This window comes from Aotus nancymaae, unplaced genomic scaffold (genome assembly GCF_030222135.1).
Source record: "Aotus nancymaae isolate 86718 unplaced genomic scaffold, 86718_ANA_hifiasm-v0.15.2.pri h1tg000041l, whole genome shotgun sequence".
Taxonomy (NCBI): Eukaryota; Metazoa; Chordata; class Mammalia; order Primates; family Aotidae; genus Aotus; species Aotus nancymaae.
Genome location: NW_026988455.1, coordinates 36,404,680 through 36,430,085, shown reverse-complemented (window position 1 = coordinate 36,430,085; position 25,406 = coordinate 36,404,680). Strand labels below are relative to the sequence as shown.

The 25,406-nt window shown below is 40.4% G+C and overlaps 1 protein-coding gene across 9 annotated transcripts in view; it reads right to left on the bottom strand.

Moving 5' to 3' along the window:
• The window catches only part of PRUNE2 (prune homolog 2 with BCH domain), a 292,750-nt gene that overhangs the window by 241,024 nt on the left and 26,320 nt on the right, over nt 1–25,406 (bottom strand). For all 9 annotated transcript variants that reach the window (XM_012474548.2, XM_012474544.3, XM_064361635.1 and 6 more), the window contains exon 2: nt 1,704–1,808. In XM_012474548.2, the coding sequence (XP_012329971.2) occupies nt 1,704–1,808 (105 nt within the window). The remainder of the gene's footprint in view (nt 1–1,703; nt 1,809–25,406) is intronic.

Sequence of the window (25,406 nt, the reverse complement as noted above, 5' to 3'; positions counted from 1 at the left end):
CAGGCATGTGACCTGAGCCTCTCCTGGCAAGACCTGTTCTGAAGTTGATGTCACGAGAACTAGGTTCCAGCCCCAGCCTCTATCATGCAACTTTGAGAAAGCCAGTTTCCTTTCTGAGTTCCCCATCTGTAAAAGGGTTCACCTACCAGAGTGAGAAGGATTTAAATGGGGTCGAATGCATGAAGCAGAAAAACTCTTTGCTTATCCTACATGTTCATAATCTAAGAGGAAGTAGTTGGGTTCTTGAAGAAAATGTAAATGGAGACCCAGGCCACTAGCAGGGGACCAAGTAAACTAAGAGAAAGGCAGAGAAATATAATGAAATTCTCAGTATGAGACCTTTCAGTAATTCCACATTCGTCTCCATGCTTAGTGACAAACCTCTGAAGAAGAGAATCCACGTCTTTTTATTTTTATCTGTCTATCTATCTATCTATCTATCTATCTATCTATCTATCTACCTGTTTTATCTATCACAATTACTTTTTCTGCCCCTTTTGTTGGATGTCCAGACATTGTAGTAGGTAGCAGTGCTGGTATTATTATTATTATATCATTTCCTTCCAAGTCCATGCCACTATCAGTCTAAAAATCATTCTGGTTCTGTCAACTCTTATGTTCTCTAAATAAGTAACATTTTTTTCTAGGAGTCAAAAAACCAGTTAACAAAATTAGTGTTAATATGCATGTCTTAACAGAAGCACATTTATCTTCTCATACCAATTAATCTCCCTTGTAAAGTTCAACAAATTTTAAAATAAATCTGATATGAAGCCCACATGTAGAGATCAGAATATTTTCCCCAGTATTTTTTATCAGCTTTTGCCCTAGAGCAGTTCTTGCCACCCACAGCTCATTCTGGAAGACTAGGCTTCGTGTGAATTTAAATCACTTTAGACCAGCTCTGCCTACTGTCAGGGGCCAAGGATCCAAACAAAACTGCAGTGAAACAAATCAGATTCTGAAAAATTAAAAATTGTGTGACGTTGAAAAAAGCACCTAGACATTCATAACATACATTTTTAGGCGTTAAGTTAATAAAAAGGCCATTATCATGAGCTCATGAATTTTATAGATTTGAAATTTTAAAGCAATCTGTTGAAAGGTCTTTTCCACTTCCAAAGGTGTGTCATATGCTTCACAGATCAGAAAGATTCTTCCTCAAGGAAGATGCTCACTAACTGAGGATGATCTCGCTGTACAAAGTCAGGCTACAAGGCAAAACCAAACAAGGCCCTACAGGACGTAGATTTGACATGTAATACCTGTCACTGAAAACTCTAGCCAATGTGCTCTGCCGTTCATGTACTGTTCACACAAGTTATTCTGCACGTATTTTTCTGCTCCCAAGGGTAGGACTATCAGCAAAGATGACAAAAAAAAATAAGAAATCTGATTCTTAGTTTTATTCATTCTATGAATTTCCACAAAATTAATCAACTATTATGAACATTTAAAATTTTTTATTTGAAAACTTGTTTTAGAAGGAGAGTTGGTAAGAAATAGCTAGAAGAATGCCTGACATATAGTAGGTACCCAAGAAATATTTGTTGATTCATGGATGATAATACTTTATTCTCTGCAACAACAAATCAGAACACTAAAAATTAAGTCAATAGGTTCCTTTGTTTCTAGAAAATGTTTCTTCTTAAAATGACATAATAATTTTAAATATAAGAAGTATTATCCTTTTTTTCCCTTACCTTGTCTAGAAAGTAAGCATACGTGAAGGTAGAAATGAGAGAATCCAAGTCACACGATTTAGGCCCAATAACCACGTGGACCTTCTCTAAGCGTTTGCTTCGATTCTGAAACAAATTCAAATAAAACATCATAATTTAACTGCTGACAGAATGATATAAACATGAGATTTTTTTCATCTTTAAAAAAGTATGCCTTATCTATATTTATATACAATGGAAGAAAATCATAAATTTATCATGAAGTTTTACATGAGAACATAAAAATTGTACAAAGTGTTTAACACACTCTGAAATAGTCACTCAAACTCTAGTCAATTGTCAGGAAGAGGAAATGTGGTTTTATTAAGATTACCCATAATTTAACTTAATATTAACTTATCTCTGAATCATAATTTTTTAGTAAATATCATTTTAAGGGGCATAGTATTCGATATCATTTCTTTATATAAGATATCCTCAATTTAAGAAACAAACAAAATGACTTTTTTCATATGAGTCTGGCATGCAAATAAGCAAACACACACACAGTTTGGTAAGGATTTTTTCATGTCACATTTGGGTAACAAGATATGTACTCTCTGTTTTATATTTTATAATTTAGCAAATGAAACTTGTAACACTTTTGTCCCTCCGAAAATAAAAATTAGTTGTTCTTAAAAAGTGTGTATTATCATACAGTCTCCTCTGGAAGCGAAGACTTCCTGTTTCATTTCCTGGTTGACTAAACAGCTATTTAAAAAGTCCTTTGTGGAAAGCTGACATTCTTTCGAAACTTCCAAAGAACCAACTGCTTCTAGTAATGTCCTAGCAAAACTATCCAATACAGATCATTGTCACACAAATAAGAACTTTATGGTATGTCAGAGATGACACGTGTATATACTTTCCCCACTTTTCATCATTTGTTTTAACTTCTCATTTTAGAACTACCTAGAAAGCCAGCTTAGCTGTACTACTGTTCCAAACGCTATATAAAAGGTTAGCTTGCTCATGTCTGTTTTAATTTTTTTTAAAGTATTTATATGCAGAACAAAGACAAAGTATTATTTCGTAATCTACTGCATATTTTTATAATGAATCTAAAAAACTGTCAGTGTGTGTATGGAACTGCTGGTATCAGAGTCAAACACAATAGGTTGTGGGCCGACAAATGTAACAAACCAAATTTCGGGGGGGCTACATTAGAGTCTATCTGTGAGATACAGCAAGAGCAGGACCAGTGTCGAAGATGTCATCTAATATGTAACATTGCTAAATTAAAATAATTTTTTTTTCAAAATTGGGATATTGATACTCAGCAAAACAGCACGATTTAAAAGTATGATATAAACTCTCTGAAGATAATGATATTCCCCTCCCCTGTCACTACCAAATCTAACTTCCATTTCTTCCTCTCCCAGTTTCCTTCCCCTAAACTCATAAATGTATTGCTGGATCACTCAGCTAAATGTACTTTAAAGGTTCTAGTCTAGGTCCAGTTCTCACTCTCAATGTCAGGCTGCTTCCCCTGTGCAAGACAGTCAAATATTCTAGGAGCACATAAAGAAATCTAGGTAAATGGAATTGTAGTCTATTACAATACAAACAAACACATTAGGAAATCATATTACTGCAGAATGCTGTTCATCCGAGAAGCTCAAAGATCTAAGTAGACATTACCTCATTTCTCTTCCCAAATCTTATAAGGCAGACAGTAAGAAAATTAGCAGCACTTTTTATAGGTCAGAGGAGTCTGTGATGGACCAGGGTTGTTTCCAGAATCCACGGGCCAGGCCAATGCAGTGAGCCTCATCTCCTCTGCCCTGTACTAATGCCATAGTGACTTCTTAACACTATGCGGACCTCAGTGTCCACATAAGTGAGCAAGGAATTCGGGGAGAAGAGAGAATGAAATACAGCAAGACTTCAGACATCTGTGCCATCAAAATTACCCCCAAAACCAACCTATTTGCTTCTTGTCTAAGCTTGATCATTCCCCGACATAGCTTTGTGTTCAACCCTCAACTGACACAAAAGAAGACACTGGGAGTGCAGCAAGATTTGTGTGCCAATTCATTACCAAGTCCAAAACCAATTATACTTAAAAAAGAAAAGGTGCTAAATGAAGATTGCAACCCCAAAGCATGCTACACCAACTCTCATAACTCAGGAACCTTGTAAGATAATTACAAGTTTAATTTACATGGATTAAAAGTAAATTAATCTTTATTTGCTGATATATCTCTCTCCATTTAAAGAGAAAAAGGTATAATGGGTCAGGACCATAGCATGCCCCACTACAAAATTTTGAGAGTTCTCCTTGGTGCCACATTCCTCTCCTTTCTTTTCTTTTTTTTCTGAGATGGAGTTTCGCTCTTGTCACCCAGGTTGGAGTGCAATGGCATGATCTCAGCTCATTCCACCTCCCAGGTTCAAGCAATACTCCTACCTCAGCCTCCTGAGTAGCTGGGATTATAGGCGCTCACTACCATGTCTGGCTAACTTTTGTATTTTTAGTAGAGATGGAGTTTCACCATATTGTCCAAGCTGGTCTTGAACTCCTGACCTGAGATGATCCACCCACCTCAGCCTCCCAAAGTGCTGGGACTACAGGCTTGAGCCACCGTGCCTGGCCAACAGGTCTCTGTTTTCATGTTCTCTCATTTCTCTCCTCACTTATCTTCTTCCCATGCAGCAAGTTCCCTCATGGTCATGGCCTCTTCCAATGCCAATCACCCATATTTGCCATCCTCAGTCCATATACAGTTTCCAGGCTTCAGGACTCTATTTCCTCCCCACCCCCATCCATCAAAATGTACCATCTTGGTGCCCAGGCTCTCAAGGACCTATCTGATCCTCCACCAGCAACTCTAATGTAGAATATATGCCAGTGAGTACTCCTGGGTCAACGCGTCACCAATATAATATGGTCTCACTGTAAAGAGACCTTCTAGAAATCATGCCATAATCCAAAAAGATGACTGGAAATTTCAGCCTGGCTGAGAATGGTGGACCAGACAGAAAGGGACAGTCCAATCGGAAGGTACCTTTTGTGCCACCAGTAAGCCTTGAAAGGGATAGGCTTGACCTCCGAATATCTCAGATGTTAAGTGCCCAATTCCTACCAGTAACCACTGAAAAGATAGAATTGGGGGGCAGCAAAGGATAACCATGCTCAAACTCCTGCCTACTTAGAGAAATAAAACATAAAATTAGTCATGTAGACTCACCCTGTAGGTGAGCTCAAGCTCTTCAAATTGGGAGCAAGAGCCAGAGAATTCAGTTCCCACTCTCAAGCTTTCCCCCACAAATGACCTTGGCTGTGCAAACAGAACAAACACAGGGCTCAAGCCAAGGCAGAAAAGTCTGGGAACTGATTTCAGACTTTTCAGGTGTCTCAGGCAGGTAATAGGAGGTCCCCATGGTTCCGGTGCACCCTGAGGGAATGGGCCCATCTGTAGGGGCAGCAAGTGAAACTGACTAGTTCACAGAACACAAAAGAGACTCCTGACCGCAAAGATCCTCTGCACTGCTCACTGAAGGTCCGTGGGCCCCTTCCTGTTTCACATCTCCACATTGTCAGAGACTCACGGGTGCTCAATCTTGATACTGATGTCCCTTGATACAGTTCAAATTGTGCTATGAATGATTCACAAACAGACAAACCATGCCCAAATAAAAGGGACAATAAGGATAAACATACAGTTTCACCAATTTGATTTACTATTGTCACCCAAACAATAAAAACCTGCTTGTGCCAGGCACTGTTCTAGGCCCTAAGGATATGTCAGTAAACCAGATGGAGAAAAATCCCATCCCTCACTGCACTTGCAGTTTAGTGCATGAAGAAATGATGAACCAAATAATCAGATAATTTACATGGAAAAAAAATCATAAAAGGGGGATGAGATGAGATGAGCTGAGGCTCATTAGAAAGTGGCGTTGGATGCCCATCAGTGATAGACTGGATAAAGAAAACGTGGCATATATATACCATGGAACACTCTGCAGCCATAAAAAGGGATGAATTCATGTCCTTTGCAGGGACATGGACGAAGCTGGAAACCATCATTCTCAGCAAACTAACTCAAGAACAGAAAACCAAACACTGCATGTTCTCACTCATAAGTAGGTGTTGAATAATGAGAACACATGGACACGGGGAGGGGAACATCACACACCGGGGCCTGTTGGGCAGTAGGGGAAAAGGGAAGGGATAGTGTTAGGAGAAATACTTAATGTAGATGACAAATTGATAAGTGCAGCAAACCAGCATGGCACGTGTATACCTATGTAACAAACATGCCCATTCCACACATGTATCCCAGAACTTAAAGTATAATAAAAAAAAAAAGTGGAATTGGAGTAAAGATCTGTAAGAAAGTGGGACTAAAGGGTGTCTCAGGCCAAGGGAAGAACAGGCCCAGCATGTTCAGCAAATAATTATTGCCTAGTGTATACATTTTCCAAATGTGACTTTGCAAACTCTTAGCCTGGAGGGACTCAGTCTGCTGAATAAATATCCATTCTTTTTTTTTTTTTTTCCCCTTTTTTTTTGAGACGGAGTTTTGCTCTTGTTACCCAGGCTGGAGTGCAATGGCGCGATCTCGGCTCACTGCAACCTCCGCCTCCTGGGTTCAGGCAATTCTCCTGCCTCAGCCTCCCGAGTAGCTGGGACTACAGGCATGCACCACCGTGCCCAGCTAATTTTTTGTATTTTTAGTAGAGACGGGGTTTCACCATGTTGACCAGGATGGTCTCGATCTCATGACCTCGTGACCCACCCGCCTCGGCCTTCCAAAGTGCTGATAAATATCCATTCTTTAACATCAACAAATACAAGCACACCAAGCATCAAGGAATCTCAAAAGACAGGCAACCCTTTGCTAATGCCTAAGCCCAGTGCTGCCCCAACCCAATACAAAATGTAATATGATCAGGGGTTCAAATAGATACTATACTGCTTTGTCATCTAGATACACTTCCGAAATAGATAGACAGAATCTTTCCATAATCAATGTAAAAAAGAAAATATATTGACTCTGCCAGTATTCAAAATCACAACTTTAATGTGCTTTCAAAGTATAATTTATACCAGCAAAATAAGACTTAACTTCTCATCTCTTTTTAAAAGCCCACAAAATGCCTACATATTCAGATTCAACTGCCCATTACATGAAGTCGCACTTGCTAGGCAAAAGCACTTTCAAGCCACCCAAAAGAATTGACCAGAAAGAGGGCCTCCTCTTCTGGTCCCAAGCCTAGGACCCCCCATTTGCTTTTTCCTTACCACACCCTCTTAGAAGCAAGGTTGCTGCTGCCATATACCTTGTAATAAAGTGCCCCAATCCTATGGGTTCTTCTTGTCCATTGCCCAGAAAAAAACAATATATCTGCACCGAGAATAGCAGATATATCAGCAAAGAAAGTTTAAGCATCACAGGGCTAGCCAAGTTGGAAGTCAGGAGGTATTTCTCCAATCTGCTTCTTCAGGAATTCAGAGGCTAGGGTATTTAAAGGTACTTTAGCGGGCAGAGGCTGGAAAGGTGAAACAATTGATTGGCTAGAGATGAACTCACAGGGGTATCTAAACTGTCTTTGCATAGCTGAGTCAGTTCCCGGGAGGGAGTCTCAGGACCAAGTGGTGTTTCTCAGTGTGCCAAAATGCTAAATCTGAAAAATATCTCAAAGACCAGTTATTTAGGTTTCACAAGAGTGATGTTATCTGTAGGAGTAGTTGGGGAAGTTATCGATCTTGTGACTCCCAGTTACATAACGCTGAGGCAGTAAGCAACTAATAGGAAAACAAGGGCAGTATGCCTATTCCTTAGCAAAGTTCAAGCGCTTCCCATAACTCTAACCTTGTGAACTTTTGTTAGTATTTACAAATACAGTTTCCAGTTTTGAACAAGGAGGGGATCCATTCAAGAAAATGACTATGACCACCTTAAAACAAGTATGAACAAAAGCAGTTCAGCCTGGTAGAATCAAGGAGGAGTCAGTTGTCAGGTTTCCCTTACTGCTCTCATTTTTGCAAAGGCGGTTTCACAAGGAGCCCTTGCAATTCAGTTATACGACGACTTTTCAAACTCATCCTCAAATATCCCCAAATCTTTTTTCTTAAAAATTTTGTGAACATTTTTTCAAAAATAATTAATTGAAATGAATTTTGTAAAATATTGGTAGACAAAACCCACAGAAATTGGATATTCACTTTCCACACACATTGAAGTGGGGGCACATTTCTTAGTCCCTTACTTCTAAACAACAAATAAAGAAACAAGACGGAAAAAGACCTCCTGAAATTCTAGGATGGTATCTCCAAAGAAAGCTAGAAAGGAGGTGGGCCTTTGAACCAGTGAGTCCCTTGACCACTTGCTAGCTCTAAGTCAACGAGGGGGTCTTCCTTTCAGAAGACCAGCTGCAAGGTGACGTGGAAAGGGCCCAGCTCCTCCCCAGGAGACCCCAAACACCTGTGGCTGCCACGATTCTAAGTAAGAAGCCTCCCAAGAATGGGCAGGAGGAGACCTAATGTGCTGCTCACGACCCTACAGGTCTCTAATTCAAACCCAGTCACAGCACCAAGAAAGCCAGGGTGGGAGGGGAAATAGATGGTACCATGTCCAGGTGAGCAGCACGGGCCAAGGCGGGGCCTGGAGATGTCCAGAGGCGAGGACAAGTGCCCCCTCAGCAGCTCTGCTGCGTAGGGATAAAGTCACATTCTTTGCTGGTGTGGTAAATAAATGAGATGCCTTTTGATATTGGCCCTGGGTGTAAGACGATTTTGAGAACTCCTGACCTCCTCCTGAATTTCTCTTCGTTCTTTGTTTCCGACAGCATTCTCTCCCATTGGGTCTCAAGTGTTCTCCAGGTAATGATGTGATTATGAGAAATCTAAAATCTGTTATTTGAGAAAGATAGGGAACAGGCATCAGTGTGAGCAAAATTCAGGCCCTGTGCCTCTGGGCTTCCTTCTGTTTTCTCATGTGCGAAGGGCCATTTTGGGTAGGCATGGAGGAGCCAAAACCTAAACTCAAAGCCTGAGTTCCCTGCAGTCAGGATCCTTGAAGCCTGTTGCACTGGACATCAACTAAACCACTTTTTCACTGTCTCGGCTTAATCCATTCTTCCTTAGCCTGTTTGCTGCCCATCTTGAAAACAAAGTTTTCTCAAATGGAGTGATTCAAATATCATTTATATACTTCTGGATACAGTTTATATCTTCTGGGTCATAAAAATAACATGGCCAAGAAGTGTTATTTTGTTTACAGCTTTTTTTTTTTTTTTGTATTTTTATTTAGGATCCTCACTCTGACAGTGGCTTCAAAGGAGAATTTTAGTAGCAGCACCGTTATTTCTCTTCCTTCTCAAAAAGTTAAGGATAGGCCCTGCAATCTTTAACTTCCCTGAAGAGCCCCTAAGGGAATTGTCCTACATAGCTTCCTGAGATGTTTTCACTTTCCAGCCATCCCACTGTTGTGGGGAGATGCATGCTTTTATCACCCACTGGTTCCTTCTGGCTTAAACAGGTGCCCTATTCTAGGAGTTTGACCTCCATGGTTTCACGGATCCTTATAATCTCTTCACCCTTCCCTTTTCAGGCTCAAGAGCTGCAGTCTTGGCTGAGTGTGGTGGCTCACACCTGTCATCCCAGCGGATCACCTGAGGTAAGGAGTTTGAGACCAGCCTAACCAACATAGTGAAACCCAATCTCTACTAATAATACAAAATTAGCCAGGTGTGACGGCACATGCTTATTGTCCCAGCTACTTGGGAGGCTGAGGCAGAACAATCACTCGAACCTGGGAAGCAGAGGTTGCAGTGAGCTGACATGGCGCCATTGCACTCCAGCCTGGGCAACAAGAGCGAAACTCCATCTCAAAAAAAAAAAAAGAGCTGCAGTCCTTTTCATTTAGCCTCCTATGAACATGTATCTGGGTCCCAAGTCTTTTCCTTGTGTCTTCTGACCTTGTGCTGTCTTGTATCCTTTTACTGTACTTAGGCCTCCAAGTTGGAGTCATGCAAAACCACCTAAGAAAACTGAGCCTTAGGAAAAGCCTAGAAGAGCTGCTTTTACTAAATGATCAACATCAAAGGCAACCCAAGAGTTTTAAAACCCAAATGAGAAAGAATGCCCCTGCTACACACACACAGAACCCTACACTCACGTCACCTAAGGTTTATATGTTAATGTCTTCATAAAGTATGTTCATTACAAAACATTTGCAGAAACTCACAAAAAAAACTCTGAATTTCCAGTTAATTACTTTATTAAATGTATTCCTCTCAGCTTTTTTCTATACTTCTATGATTTCTCTTTTGCATACTGTGACCCTATTATGCATAATATTTTTTTAACTTCTCTTTTTAAAATGAACAGCACTCTAAGTATTCTTTTCAACTTCCAAAATTAAATCTCGTCTTGGCCATAGATGACTTCTGTTTGCTTTTGTAACTCCAGCTGCCAACCTACTGCTTTGCACACAGTAAGTGTTCAATCACTATTGAAAAAAGTGAATAAATGAACGAGATAATGACAATAATTTTTAATGGATATAGTATTTCTTAATATGGATCATCATACTTCAGTCAATTCTCTATTGTTAAAGATTTAATTTATAATATTTTATTATTTTGTGGTATAAATAAAGCTGCAGTGAATACTTTGGAAGATAATTTTTGTATCTATCCCTAGTTATCTCTTCAGGATAAATTCCTGGATCTTAAATTTCTGGGTCAAAGAATGTATTTTAATGTTCACTGGAAAGTTATAGAAATTTACATTCCCATCCATAAAAATACCTAATTTTCAAACCTGGTATATTTAAGCATTACCATGTTGATAGGTAATGTCGTATAATGCATGCTCATTATGATTATGAGTGCTTTAGGTCACTTTTTTCTATGGACACAAAAACCTTAGTGTCTCCATATAAACATATTATTTGTAAATTTGTCTCTGTGTATCTTTTAGGATGTTTATCCTACTCTCATTGATGATTAAACTGCCAAAATATCATTAACATATTCAACTCTGGTCATATCAATAAGAAACACTTTGTTTTCTGGCCTTGGGCATCTATGGAACAACTTGTTCAATAAAGTTGCATTAAGTATGCAATAAGCATGCATTATTTAATATGACATTATCATTTGAGTACTAAGCAACAGCAGCACACTCTGTACAGTATTTTCCCCAATCTACCTACTTTGTTTCCTGAAAATGTTGCAACAATATACTTCAGACTGAGCTAAGAGCAGCCTAGATTCCCTAGCTCTTGACTGGACTGCATATGCTCCTCTGCTTTGCCTCATGTCAAAATGATAATGCAACTTAAAATTAAATCTAAACTGTCACTGTTGGTGGGAAGGCAAACTAGTTCAGTCACTGTGGAAAGCAGCTTGGAGATTTTTCAAAGAACTTAAAACAGATCTACCATTCGACCCAACAATCCCATTACTGGGTATACACCCAAAAGAAAAGAAATCATTCAACCACAAAGACACATGCATGTGTATGTTCATCACAACACTATTCACAATAGCAAAGACATGGAATCAATCTAGGTGCCGATCAATGGTGGATTGGAAAAGAAAATGTGGTACATATACATCATTGAATACTACACAGACATAAAACAGAACAAAATCATGTCCTTTGCAGCATTTAAATATATAGAGCTGGATGGAGGACATTATCCCAAGGAAATTAACACAGAACAGAAAACCAAATACTGCCATGTTCTCACTTATAAGTGGGAGCTAAACCCTGAATATACGTGGATATAAATATGGGAACAATAAACGCTGGGGCCTACTAAAGGGGGAAGGAGGAAGGAGAGTGTAGGCTGAGAAACTCCCTATTGGGTACTATGCTCACTACCTGGGTGACAGGACCATCTGTATCCTAAACCTCAGCATCACCTAATACACCCATGTAACAAATCTGTACATGTATCCCCTGGATCCTAAATAAATAAGTAAAAGTCTAAGGTGTCAAACATTTCATTATTAAATGTCTTTAAAAAAGTAGGAACATTTTGGTAGGACAATAGCACCAAAAAGAATGATAAAAGGTAAATAACAGGGTGGATGATAATATTTGCATAATATTTTTACCATTTTGCCATTAAAAGGGCAGTATTTCTAACATACAAAGGGTTCCTGTATATTGACTTTTAAAAAGACAACCCAATGGAATCATCGGTAATGAATGTGATCAGGCAATTAAGAGAATAAGAAATGAATATATGAAAAGATATTCAGTCTCATTAGTAGTCACAGAAATGCAAATTAGACCAACAATAAAACATCTTCTTTTTTTGGCTCATCAGATGGACAGAAATATTAAGACTGATTGTCATGAGCAGCCAGGTTTGGGAACAATTGCCTTAAAGAGAACCCACAATACGCTCCCAAGGACCATGTGGCCCCTGTCAACTGCAGAATATATCTGCAACTGGTCTTTGAAAAGGACTGCTTGAGTTGCTTTAGATTGAGCACAATTTCAGAGAATTGCTGCTATGTGATTTAGATTTGCTGAAGTTTAGTGTTAGCAGAGGCCTCAGGATTCACCTAGTTGAAACCCTTCAATGATTTCCAAAATGAGTTAGTGCACCTCAATGTTAGAGAGGACACAATGCAAATGCCTATTTGTGCCATCCTTTTACATTTTCTGCTTTTTTTTTTTTGAGATGAAGGTCTCACTTTGCTGCCAGGCTGGAGTGCAGTGGCACCATCTCGGTTCACTGCAACCTCCGCCTCCCGGGTTCAAGTGATTCTCCTGCCTCAGCCTCCTGAGTACCTGGGACTACAGGCGTGTGCCACCATGCCCAGCTAATTTTTGTATTTTTAGTAGAGACAGGGTTTTCACCATGTTGGCCAGGATGGTCTCGATCTCTTGACCTCGTGATTCTCCTGCCTTGCCCTCCCAAAGTGCTGGGATTACAGGCATGAACCACCGCACCCAGTCCTATTTTTTGTTTTTTTAAATATGTTTTACAGCCAGGACTGGTGGCTTGTGCGGGTAATCCCAGCACTGTGAGAGGTTGAGGCAGGAGGACTACTTGAGGTCAGGAGTTCGAGACCAGCCTGGGCAATATAATAAGATCTCGCCACTACAAAAATAAAAATAAATAATATGTTTTACAATGTTCCTTATATTCTAGTATAGTAATGCATGAGTAGAATTCAGAAATAAATATATGTATTAAGAGGTTGTATTCAAAAGACTATTACTAATCTCACTGTACAATCAACAAGGGTTGGAGACTGGTTTCCACAGATCAGCCAACTGACAGCCTCAAGTCTTTGTGTCCCCAAGACATCCTAAGACAGTGTGCTACATGCAGGAGATGCGCCAATCAATTTTTGTTAGTGAAAATGATCACGTCAGATATAACAGTTGGGCAGAAAATAATTTTCAATTTTCATGTGATGTCCTTGTCACATTCTTATGAAATAACAGTATCATGGGATAACACCTTGTTAACAGCACAAAAGTCAAAATTTATACTACAGGCTGAAAATAACCATTCTTGTCTCAAGCTTAACTCTCACTTTCTCTCCCTTCCTTTCTCCCTCTCTCGCCTCTCTCTTCCTACACACACACACGCCCACACCCACACATACACACACAAGCATCACAACACGTGCATTCTGCCCACTTCATGGTCTAAAGTTCCAAAACTGAATTAAAATGATTTTATAAAGTAATGGATTTTATGAGTATTAAGTCATCACATATTTTTCTCTTTTCTCTCAAGGCAAGAGTCTCGACTTCTGAGTTGGTACACATCCTAATTTATCTATTATTCTGAAGACATGGCAGTTGCAATATTTTTAAGTATCTCAGGCAGTGTGCACAGGTATACTACTGAACTCTACAGAACGTGACTTGCTATTAGTAAACGTACATCCAGCAGGCCCAATCCTGAGGCCTAACATAGATACAGAAACCATCAGATGAGAAGGACACAATTCTAATTAGCCACTGGGAGTTTCTTAGCTCTGTCCCCAACGCTTGCATGATCAATGCATGTCTAGCATGAAGTCACTCTGAAATTTAAGTTCAAATGATTTCAAGACAAAAACTTTACCCATTGTATTAATAATCAGAGGTATAGGGGTTTTGCCCTCAGGCACTGATTTTATATACAGCAATCTCTAACAAATTCTAAAACTTCATATAGTGCTTTTTATGGTATTTCATAATTATTATAGTGTCTCATTCGGTTGACAAAATGTGGAAAATGTTTTGTAAAGTTCAAATAACTTCCTACTGCCTATTCATAAGTAGATTGACAACAAGACATACGCTTGCCTTCCCCAAGGGTGGTTAAGTATTCAACATTAGTCCTCTTTGCAAAATGTTGGCAGTTGTTGAAGCTGGGAGATGGGCACACGGAGTTCTCTTTGGTCTCTCTGCTGATGTATGTTTGAAAACTTAAGTAATAAGGAAGGGAGGGAGGGAGGAGACAGAGAGAGAAAGAGAGAGAATGGAAGGAAGGAAGAGGAAGAGAGGGAGGGAAGCAGGGAGGAAGGTAAGGAGGGAGGGAGGGAGGAGACTGTCAGAAGGGAGGGAGGAGGGAGGGAATGCCCTTTCCACCCAGTGCTGTGAACAGCCCAGGCCCCTGTGTGCACATTCTTTGCAACAGGTCATGTCTTTGGTTTCAATCTCAGACTTGTGCCTGGTTAAATTAGTCAACTAAGTATGTGTTGAAAGAATAATCAAAGCGATAAGCCCCAATTCTGAGTTCCTGTGCAGCTAGAGCCTAGGTTGAAATTAGGGTAGCGAAAAGAAGGAGATGGGTTGTCTGCCATCCCATGCATCTTTCTCTTCCCCCACCTGCTGCTCTGCTCTCTCCCACAACACCACAAACCCCACCCGCCACCCCCAGCATGTGTTTCATGCTGGTTATGGCATTCTTTCTTATCTTTTGTCTTATGGGGAGAGGGTAGGGGAGAACAACAGTGTGTTTATGACATAATGGGTACCCACGAAGGAAAAATGAACCGCCTCAGACCATGCAAAACGATCACACACCACCTTGACATGATTCAAACACCATCTCCTGTAATATAAGTGAACAAGGAAATTGTTCTCAGTGGATCTAGAATTTAAGGCTACATCAGCAATACTTCCAAGGGCTGTCAGGTTGATTCAGTACCAGAAAAATGACTGGAGGAAAATTAAGGAGTAGGAGCCCTCACTTTGCTTTACTTTTGCTTTTTTTTTTTTTTTTTTTTTGAGACAGAGTCTTGCTATGTCACCCAAGCTGGAATGCAATGGTGCAATCTCAGCTCACTGCAACCTCTGCCTCCCAGGTTCAATCGATTCTCCTGCCTCAGCCTCCTGAGTAGCTAGGATTACAGGCGCCCACCACCACACCTAGCTAATTTTTGTATTTTTAGTAGAGACGGGTTTTCACCATGTTGGTCAGGCTGATCTTGAACTCCTAACCTTGTGACCCGCCCACCTCGGCCTCCCAAAGTGCTGGGATTACAGGCATGAGCCACCGTGCCCCGCCAGTTTTGCTTTTTTTCTCTTAATCTTGACAGTCATGTTATTCCTAGGCTTTTGTGTACATGTAACTAAATATTTATCCTGGCTACAAATTAAGATAAAAGCAATTAATAAGATGTGGAGAAATAGCCCCAAATTCTGATTCCAATCTTGATTCACGAGAGCACTCAGGCTTGCTTCCTGCTTTCCACATTCCCCATCTATGGGAAAAACAAATCCACTCTATATTCAAGGTGGGTATAGACGGGATTTCTTTATTTACTGTTTCTTGATAATATATCAAGAAAAAAACTTCCTATGACTCAGTACATGCATGACAGGGAGTAAATGGTGGCATAGGATATTTACAGTAACTTACATCAAAAACAGAGAAAAAAGATCCAAAATAACAAAGCTATGATACCATTTGAAACTTCCACCTGTCTTTTTCCACTCTTCCAAACATGTTTCCAAGTCCTCCACTGAGAACATGGAAACTTCTGAAAAACAAACTGTTCGTCTTTGCACAGACATGTGCCATGAGGCTGCCTTGCGGGTGTCCACCAGCTCCAGTCTGAGCTGGTTTACTGCGCCCACCATTCCTAACAACCCCCTGAATATTCCCCATTAGGGAATTCTGTAAGTTCGAACCCTCCCCTCTACCCTAATATTTACAATCACATTTACATGATCATTCGCAGCAGTGCCTCTAGGACAAAGGACTTCTGCCCAGGGCAACAGCAGACTCACCTAGCCTCGAAATGCAATAGCAATCAGGAAAAATTGTTACCACGTCTCAAATTTGTCCTGAAGACTAATATCTTAATAATTAAGCAGCCCTAATTTTTGGTAGGAATTTCCCTTCTATTCTAAAGTATTTTCACTTTTATTGAAAAAAATTGTGATTCATAAATATTTTAATTTTACTTTAATAGATCTTTGGGAGAGGGGGAAGGAAAGGCTTCTACCACTGTACACTAAATTCCCAGAACTTTCTTTGCGGAGCCTGTGTTAAGATCACGTCCTGTGTTAAGATCGTGTCGCCCCTTCTGTAGCCTCTGCTGCTGCGCGGCACAGGTTGCCCCCGATACTTTAATTATTTCTGCTCCTTTGGATTAGAAGGGCTAGAGCTAATTAGTCAGGTCTTCTCCTCCCCATGAACAAGCCAAGACGCGCTCAAAGACTTTTCCCAGAAGCTTCGCTTTTCTGCAGTCAGCTTTTTGTTGTCATAAGGAAGATCTATTGCTTTAATACTCGCGAGTGTAAATGTCTGCATTTGGAAGGGACGTCAGGCCGGTGACACCACACACCTGGCATGTCTGAAACCCACTCAGACATGACAGTAATGAGTAGATAAGCGGCTGGAAGCAGGAGGGAGGAGAAGATCGTTTCCAGCACAGCGCAGCTATGGAGGTTCACAGGGAAATGTGCAAGGGATCTGCAGAGCAATTACTGTGCTTTGCAAAGACGACAGTTTTTAATGATGCCATTATTTATTACACTGTGTGTTTTTCAGTGACAGAAGAACTCTCACCTTCCAGGTGACCTCTCAGGATCGTTCTCTCTCTCTCTTTCAAAATATTTTGCAAAATAGAAAACGCTTTTAAAACTAAACATTACCTGGCGCTTAGTAGATATTCAACAAAGGTTTATTAAAATACACATTTTATCGCAGAGAATAGTGCAACAGGAAGTAAACACAGATGCAAAGAATACAGAAATGCATGCATATATAAATTCCACAGTATTCCACTGATATTTCAAAAGCATAAACATGTTGACATGAACTGAATATCATGCTCTATTAAGAACAAGCTCTCCCAATGAAAAGTTTCAGGTATTCTAAGCATCAGAGCCTTCCCACCTTGGGAAAATATGGTTTTATTATTCTAAGTAGTAAATAACCTATTTTTCAGTTGCTCAAACATTTTTCCTTTTGTCTGCTCTCTTCTATAAGGAAAACGGACTTGGGTCTCCAGAGCCTCTCAATTGGAAATTTTTTTATATTATCAATTTGAATTTTATTTTTATAATTTTAAAGGAGATAATTAACTAAATAGATTACAGAAGGGACTTTTAATACAGAAATATTTTTTATCTTGATGTTCTAAATAAGTCAGCTATATTAAACAGAAAGCTGTTATAGTAGAATAATATTTTGTTACTTTACTTTTTATTAGACTTTCAATAAAAAATACACATCCAGAGATTAACACCTGAGAAAGGTTTTTAAATATTATGAAAACCTTAATAATACATAATAAAAATACATCAGCTCACCAAAATATTTTGCCATAATAAACAGCTGTAATATAGATGAAATCTGCTTTTAAAATTTTTTATACATCTCATAAAACAAATATGTATTCATCTTGGGAAAGTGGCTGTGTTCAGTGATGAATTATGTAAAAGTCTCAACTAAAGACTTGAAGTTTCCTCACCATTTTATGTTCCTTAAGATAAGACTCTTCTAAAGCATTTTTAGCAGGAGTCTAGAATTCTAACAACAAGCAGAATATGATAAACCAATTTCATAATATCGTAGTATCTTTCTGAAAATTCAAAATATTTGGAATTATTAGTAACCTTACACATAACTTATAACTAATGCAAATTCACTTCTTAAGGCATAGATGTGAAGCCTTTTTCCTGACATAGAAACATGCAGCCTCATTTATACTTGTCAGATCCTCTTCCAACAGCAATTGAGAGAAGTGAATCTATGGTTTAAAGACCCAAAGGAGTAATACATTTTAAAGGTGATGTTGAACTGAGTTAAGAAAGTATTGTTTATCTTCACTAACAGACCAAAGTCCTGCCCTGTCTTCCGCTTCCAAGCTGATTTTGTTGTTTTGTTCATGTTTCAAAAGCAACTAAGATCCCTATAGGTCCTGTTAAATATAAATTTTTATCAAAAGAAGAGAGCAAGATGCCCCAACTTTTTTTTGAAACCAGGAGTAAATTTTTAATTCACTCATAATTTAATTCGCTCATCATTGAGTTCCCTCTTTAGAGTCTCAGAGTGGAAAGGAGGGAGAACATGCTAAACAAACAAAAAAGCCCTCCTCGATGGGTTGGTTTCCAGATATGGTGGTGGGGGGTGTTAATAGTGAAATATGGGGTGAGGGTGAGAGAAGGCAGGCAGGTCTGACGTCATCAGGTAGGGGGTCCTCTTTCCCACTGCCTGGCTAACAAAACCCCCGCAACTGGAAACAGAAGCCCAAGTGGCAAGAACCATTTAATAACAATATGGCAGCAAAGAGTACCTCACCATTGCACAACTCCAGGGAGGGCCATTCACATAAAATCCAAAGTGAATGGTGCTATAAAGCAACTGCTGGGCAGCTACCATGGATCATGTTGTTTCTCTGAGCCTGGCATCATTTCACAGAATTCTCAGAATCCTGTGTGGAGATCCTACATTATCCCTGTGTAACAGATACATTTGGTCCATACAGACTGTCCAAACTGTCCTAGAATGAGAATCACCAAAGCCTGTGTATTTGACCACCTCCCTCTCTGCCAGCCATCTATATTCCCGTGTTCCACATTCATGGATTCAACCAACCAGGCATATAAGACACTCAAAGAAAAACAAAAAAAGGATGGTTGTATCTGTACTGAACATATACAGACTTTTTTCCTTGTCATTATTCCTTTAGCAATTTACATAGCATTTACGTTATATTAGGTATTATTAGTAATCTAGAGATGATTTAATGTATACAGGAGGAAGTGTGTCCATTATAAGAAAATACTATTTCATTTTACAACAAGGACTTGAGCATCCACTGATTTTGGTATTCAGGGAGGGTCCTGGAACCAGTTCCCTGTGAAACCAAAGGAAAACTGTACTATGTTGGCTGACAGCTGTGTGTAGTGCTTTGGTAATCCCGTGCCTCCAAGCCCATGCTCAGCCCTTCCTCACGCTATCTGCTAGCTGTTTTATATGTGGTTTTTGTTATTGCTGTTTTTGGTTTTGTTTTTTTGGGGGGGTTTTGGGGTTTTTCATTTTTTTCGGGTTTTTGTTTTTTTTGTTTTGTTTTTTGTTTGTTTTGTTTTTGAGATGGAATTTCTCTCTTGTTGCCCAGGCTAAAGTGCAATGGCTCAATCTCAGCTCACCGCAACCTCCACCTCCCAGGTTCAAGTGATTCTCCTGCCTCAGTCTCCCAGTAGCTGAGATTACAGGCATGTGCACCACACCTGGCTAATTTTGTATTTTTAGTAGAGACGAGGTTTCTCCATGTTGGTCAGGGTGGTCTTGAACTTTATATCTTTTTAAACTTACAGTGGTCAATCTTGATTATCTTGAGGCAAATGAGGCAAATATAATTTACTATGACAACTTTTTTTAAGACAGAGTCTCACTCTGTTGCCCGGGCTAGAGTGCAGGGGTGCCATCTCAGCTCACTACAACCTCCACCTTCTGGGTTTAAGTGATTCTCATGCCTCTGCCTCCCAAGTAGCTGGGACTACAAGCACATGCCACTCTGCCTGGCCAATTTTTGTATTTTTAGTAGAGATGGGGTTTCACCATGTTGCCCAGACTGATGTCAAACTCCTGGCCTCAGGATCCACCTGCCTCGGCCTCCCAAAGTGCTGGGATTATAGGTGTGAGCCACCGTGCCCAGCCTAATTACTGTGACAATTTTTTAAAATTACACTGTAGGTAGTGACATTGTAAAAGATGAAAATAATCAACATTTATACAGATGACCACAAACAACTGAATATATAGAAGGCTTCTATTGTTTGGGCCCCTCTAGAAACAACAGATACCACGCCATATCTAAGGAGTCCTTGGCACCTGGAAGGGTAGGCCTTGGAACTCTGTGTCCTCATGGCCAGCAACCTTCACTGTGGGTGCAGCATCTGTGAACCCCACTGTTCAAGCATCCTCACGTGCACATTCCAAACCCTCCCCACCGCTCACCCTCCCTGAGCTCCTCCTCAGCTCCTTGCCCCTCAGTGGGCTTCTAGAAACATCTCTCTTAAGAAGTGGAGGAAGAGAGACAGAGCAACAGTGCACAAAAGCCAGTCTTTTTTCCACCTCTGCTGCACCCGGCTACAAATACATTACAATTACTTATGTATTACAAGTCATGGAAGAACAACGTGGGGCTGCAGAGGACAGGAGCCATTAACCGCCCTAGGTGTTGGGAAGGCTTCACCAAGGAGGTGACTTTTGCCTTTCTTCAACGGAAGCAAGATAAGAGTTTCCCAGGCTGAAAAGCAGCAGGAGCCTCTACTCTTCTTTTCATGCTTCTCATTAAGTTAAAAAAAACTTTTACATGATGATTATGAAAAACACACACACACATACATACACACAGACACACACCCTCACACCACAAAACTCCGTATTGGTCAGAGATACATACTGAAGAACTTACAGGTAACATGACATGATGTCTGTGGTTTGTTTTTTTTACGTGTGGTAAGGAACAGATGAAACGAGATTAGCAAAACACTGATAATCATGGAAGGTGTTACGGTTCATGTCCTTCCCAAAATACCTATGTTGGGGTCCTAACCCCCAGTGCCTGAAAATGTAAACTTATTTGGACCTGGGGTCATGCAGATGTAATTAGTTAAGCTGAAATGCTGTCATTAGATGGACCCTTATCTAACACAACTGTGACCTTCTGAAAAGGGTAAATTCAAACACAGAGACGTGTACAGAGGGAAGGTGATGTGAAGGCACAGGGAGAAGCCCATCCACAAACCAAGGATCTTCTGAGACCACAAAGAGCTGGGAGAGAGGCCAGCACCAGATCCCTCCCCAGCGCCTTCAGAGGAAGCCTGGCCTTGCCAACATCTTGATCTTGAACTTCCAGCCTCCAGAACTGTGAGAGTAAATTTCTGTTGTTTAAGCCACTCCGTTTTTGGTCGTTTGTTACATCAGCCCTAGAAAACTAACACACCGAGTCATGGGTCCACTGAGGATTAACTACACCATTTTTCCCACTTTTCTATATGTTTTAAATTTTCCACGATAAAAAGTTTTTTTAAAAAAGAAGCCTTGCGCATAGTCTCAGGAATATTAATCTAGCTGCACTTTGCCACCATGCTCCCCGAGGAAACCACCCAAGTGCCAAAGCAACTCTAACATCCAAAGATACAGCTGGTGCCCTCTTCAATCCTTGTGTCTAATTTTACATCTGTAATCCCTTTTCCCTTTTCAAGGGATCGCTGGTAAATCTCCCAAACGAGGCGCCGGAGAGCTCTATTGTGTGCCTCTTGGCTCTCTGCGGCTCCCAACAGCGCGTCCTCCTCTCAAGCATAATTGAAGGCAGCCTCGCAGCGCCTTTGAAAACCGCACATGAGGCGGGGAGAGAGAGAGCATCCTTGCAGCACAAACCCATGATGAAAGCTTTTGTGAATTCGTGCTCTGCCCAACCATGGACGGGCTACCCGATACACGATATCGATGGTATTTAACACTCAGTAGGCAGGTTAAGGAATGGTATGCCCTAAAGTGCATTAAATAACCTCATAATCACATTTAAAGGCTAAGTGAACTGAGGCCACCACACATACTAAAATACATGATAACAAAAGCAGTCAGCATTTTCCATACCATATGCTTGTAAATGTTATTCTGCAGGGAACCAATTAAAACTATGGAATACTTAGAGCACAGACATATGGAACAAAACAGGGCAACTTATCTTGTCACTGCAGTGCTTGCTCAGTACATCTCTTCGGGAGATGTAACATTGAATTATTGGTACAAATAAATGTGATCTTAATCATGAATACCAAAAGGCGACACAAGCACTTACAGCTTTGGCTTTGGTGGTGGCATTATTGAGGGTTTTAAAAGGAAGGAGAACCCGTCTCCCAAAGAGTCACATAAAATACCAGCCATATGAAATATCAAAAAGTATCATTAATACAGCAAATTTTTAATGAGGCTAAGTCTGTTTCCTCACCTGTCACACTGGAAAATAATATTCTGTGAAACTCAGAGGGTTGCTGGTCAAACCATTTAAAAAGTGCGCATGAAAGCATGTTGGGGGGTCTAATGCTCTGAATTGGTGTCAGTATTGGTTTTGTTACCGATGGAAAGAAAACATGCAGATAACCCAAAGGAAGCAATTATCAAGACTGATTCTGACAGCCATTAAGTTACAACTCTAGATGGAGCTTTATTAAGTTGTCCTGACATTAAAAAGAAATGAAAACTTAAAAAAAAAATGGAGATATATTCATAGGTCAGTCTAATAGGTAAAAGACAGTTGACATTTTCCATCCCATCACTGGAGCTTCATTTGGTATTACTGCTTAATTTAGAAGTAACATTTAAAGGAACCAGACATACATCTTAATGAGATGGTTCATACCTAATAGAAATAATGCTAGGAACTGTAGGCTCAAGCACTGCCTCAGAACCAGAGCATGAGAGAAAAATAAAAGAAGAAATTTCTTAAAAGGGTGGAAGGAGTTTGCAGCAGACAAAGTATATTAACTATCACAAGATGAGATGAAAAACAGGCTGGGGTAGTTCTGCAGTGCAGGGGACTACGTTAATTAATAATGAGTCAACACCAAAATGTCAGTAACAAATTTTAAAATAATTCTACTTGCATACAACCTATTTTCTTGTCAGTGACCTTTCTGCTATCTGCTTCCAAACATCTATACTTCTCAGGCCTTTTTTCCGAGCTTTTCTCCCCGACACACAACCCAGAGTGTTTCAGCCATACAGACAGCACCTGTATTCCAGGTTCCAACCTCACATACTTTTCATCACCCAAGCCTTTGCCCCTGCACTTCCCTCTACCTAGACCTCCCTTCCCCATTGTCTACCCAGTGAACTCTGACTCTTCTTTCAAAACTCTGCTCAAATATCACTTTTTGTCTGTTAAATCTCTACCGACCTCCCCACCCACACCACCTTCAATACTCTTCAGTACTGGAGATTTCTGAGTTAATAGATGTCATCATATCTACTTGTCCTAAATTGTGAGCAACTTGAGGGTAGGCTCTGTGTTTTAGCCACCTGTGTGAGTCCAAAGCCTCACGATGTTCTCTGCACATAGTAAATCGGTGGCTCAATAAATGTTTATAATAAAATGAAGAGGGAAGGCGGGCATGGGGGCTCTCTCAACACCTAAGACATACGACTGCTAACCATTCTTTCTTCCTATCTATGTCCCTTTGACATGTATCTCAAACTTGGGAGAACATCAAAATCATAGGGTGGGTGCAGAAGGCACCAAGAAAAACTGTTAAAAACACACAGCCCTGGTCCCATTCTGCTATGTTCTTATCGGGTAGATCTGGAGTGGGGCCCAGGTACCTGCGTTTTGAACAAGCTCCCCTGGTGAATGCAACACATACATACATTTAAGAATCATGGCTCTATGACATACCAGTAGTAGAAATTCTTATTTCCTGTGAGGTAGAGAAAATCATGTCTACAGATCTGCTTGCAAAATCTGTTTCAAGAGAAATGATTCCACTAGACACAGAGGAACCATCTTGGATTTTTGAAGAAAACTAAGTAGATAAATGGAAATAAAAATAAAATTAAAATATGCAGTGAATAAGCAGAACTCAAAATTTCTCTGGATTTGACTCAAGTGAATTACAGAAAGTTGTCCAAGCAAGGAATATCATATTCTGCTTGGAACATTTCCTGTTTTTCTGCAAGGAAAAGCATTCCATGTCCATGACCAACAATGCCAGAGACACTGAGGGTTCCTCCTGCTCACAATACTAACCCTTTTGGGGACCAGATTCCCTTGGACTTTTCAGGAATTTTCCAAGGCAGGCAATGGGTAATATTGATTCCATGGAGACATCTACATAAACAAACAGATTTAAATGATTCTCTTTCCTTCCCTTGACTTATTCCCTCTTTCTGTGCTACTCAGGGCTCCTCCCCTCCCACCTCCTCATACCTATTACACTTGGTGGTGGGTGGGAATGAGGCCCAACACTGTCCCACCATTTTTAGTGGAATTGACAAGGAGATAATCAGCACCTGCCAGTCATTCTAACTCTTCTGTTTCTAATAGCACTGCCAGCCAAATATGCTACTTCCCACACTAGTTTTAAAATAACCATTAGATCTTGGAAGTGACTTAAACCCAAGAGGAAATTTTATATATAATTACCCCAGTGCCTGCCATCTCTAGAATTATAGTGACTCTAGAGAAATGCTAATCAAACTGCATTACATGAGATATTTTTAAGCATGGAATTTAACACACATTGACACATCTGAAAGAAAGTTGTCTCCTCAGGATGCCATAAGACACATAAAGCTTTCTGGAAGAGGCAGGAGACATAGGATACTGAGCCCAACTCTATTGCTAACTAGCGGTGAGACCTTGATCTAGACACACGTGTCTTCTCAACTTCACATCTTCATCTCTAAATTAATAAGACTGGATCAAATGATCATTAAGATTCCCTTCAAGCTTTTTTTTTTTTTTCAGACAGAGTCTCACTCTGTCACCAGGCTGGAGTACAGTGGTGCGATCTTGGCTCACTGCAACCTCCATCTCCCAGGTTCAAGTGATTCTCCTGCCTCAGCCTCCTGAGTAGCTGTGACTACAGGTGCGCACCACCATGCCCAGATCATTTTTCTATTTTTAGTAGAGATGGGGTTTCACCATGTCAGCCAGGATAGTCTCGATCTCTTGACCTTGTGATCCACCCACCTTGACCCCCAAAAGTGCTGGGATTACAGCCATGAGCCACTGCGCCCATCCAAGATTCCCTTTAATGCTCTAGAACAAATCTACAAAAGAATATGGGTATAGAAGAGGGATCCTAAGAGGATGTGCATTTTAAAAGAGGACCTATAAATTTTTCATTAAAAAAAAAAAAAATCAGACCTGGTGCAATGGCTTACACCTGTAATCCCAGCACTTTGGGAGGCCAAGGTGGATGGATTGTCTGAGCTCAGGAGTTCGAGATCAGCCTGGGAAACATGATGAAACCCCATCTCTACCAAAAATACAAAAAATTAGCTGGGCATGGTGGTGGGCACCTGTAGTCTCAGCTACTCCAGAGGCTAGCTTGAACCCGGAAGCATACATTGCAGTGAACCAAGATTGCGCCACTGCACTACAGCCTGAGTGACTGAGTGAAACCCTGGCAAACACACGCACATGCACACACACAAAATCAAGGGAACAGCTTTCTAATGGTAGAATTTCAGGAATTGCTGCACTCAAGACTCTGAAGTGACCTTCCAGGAACCC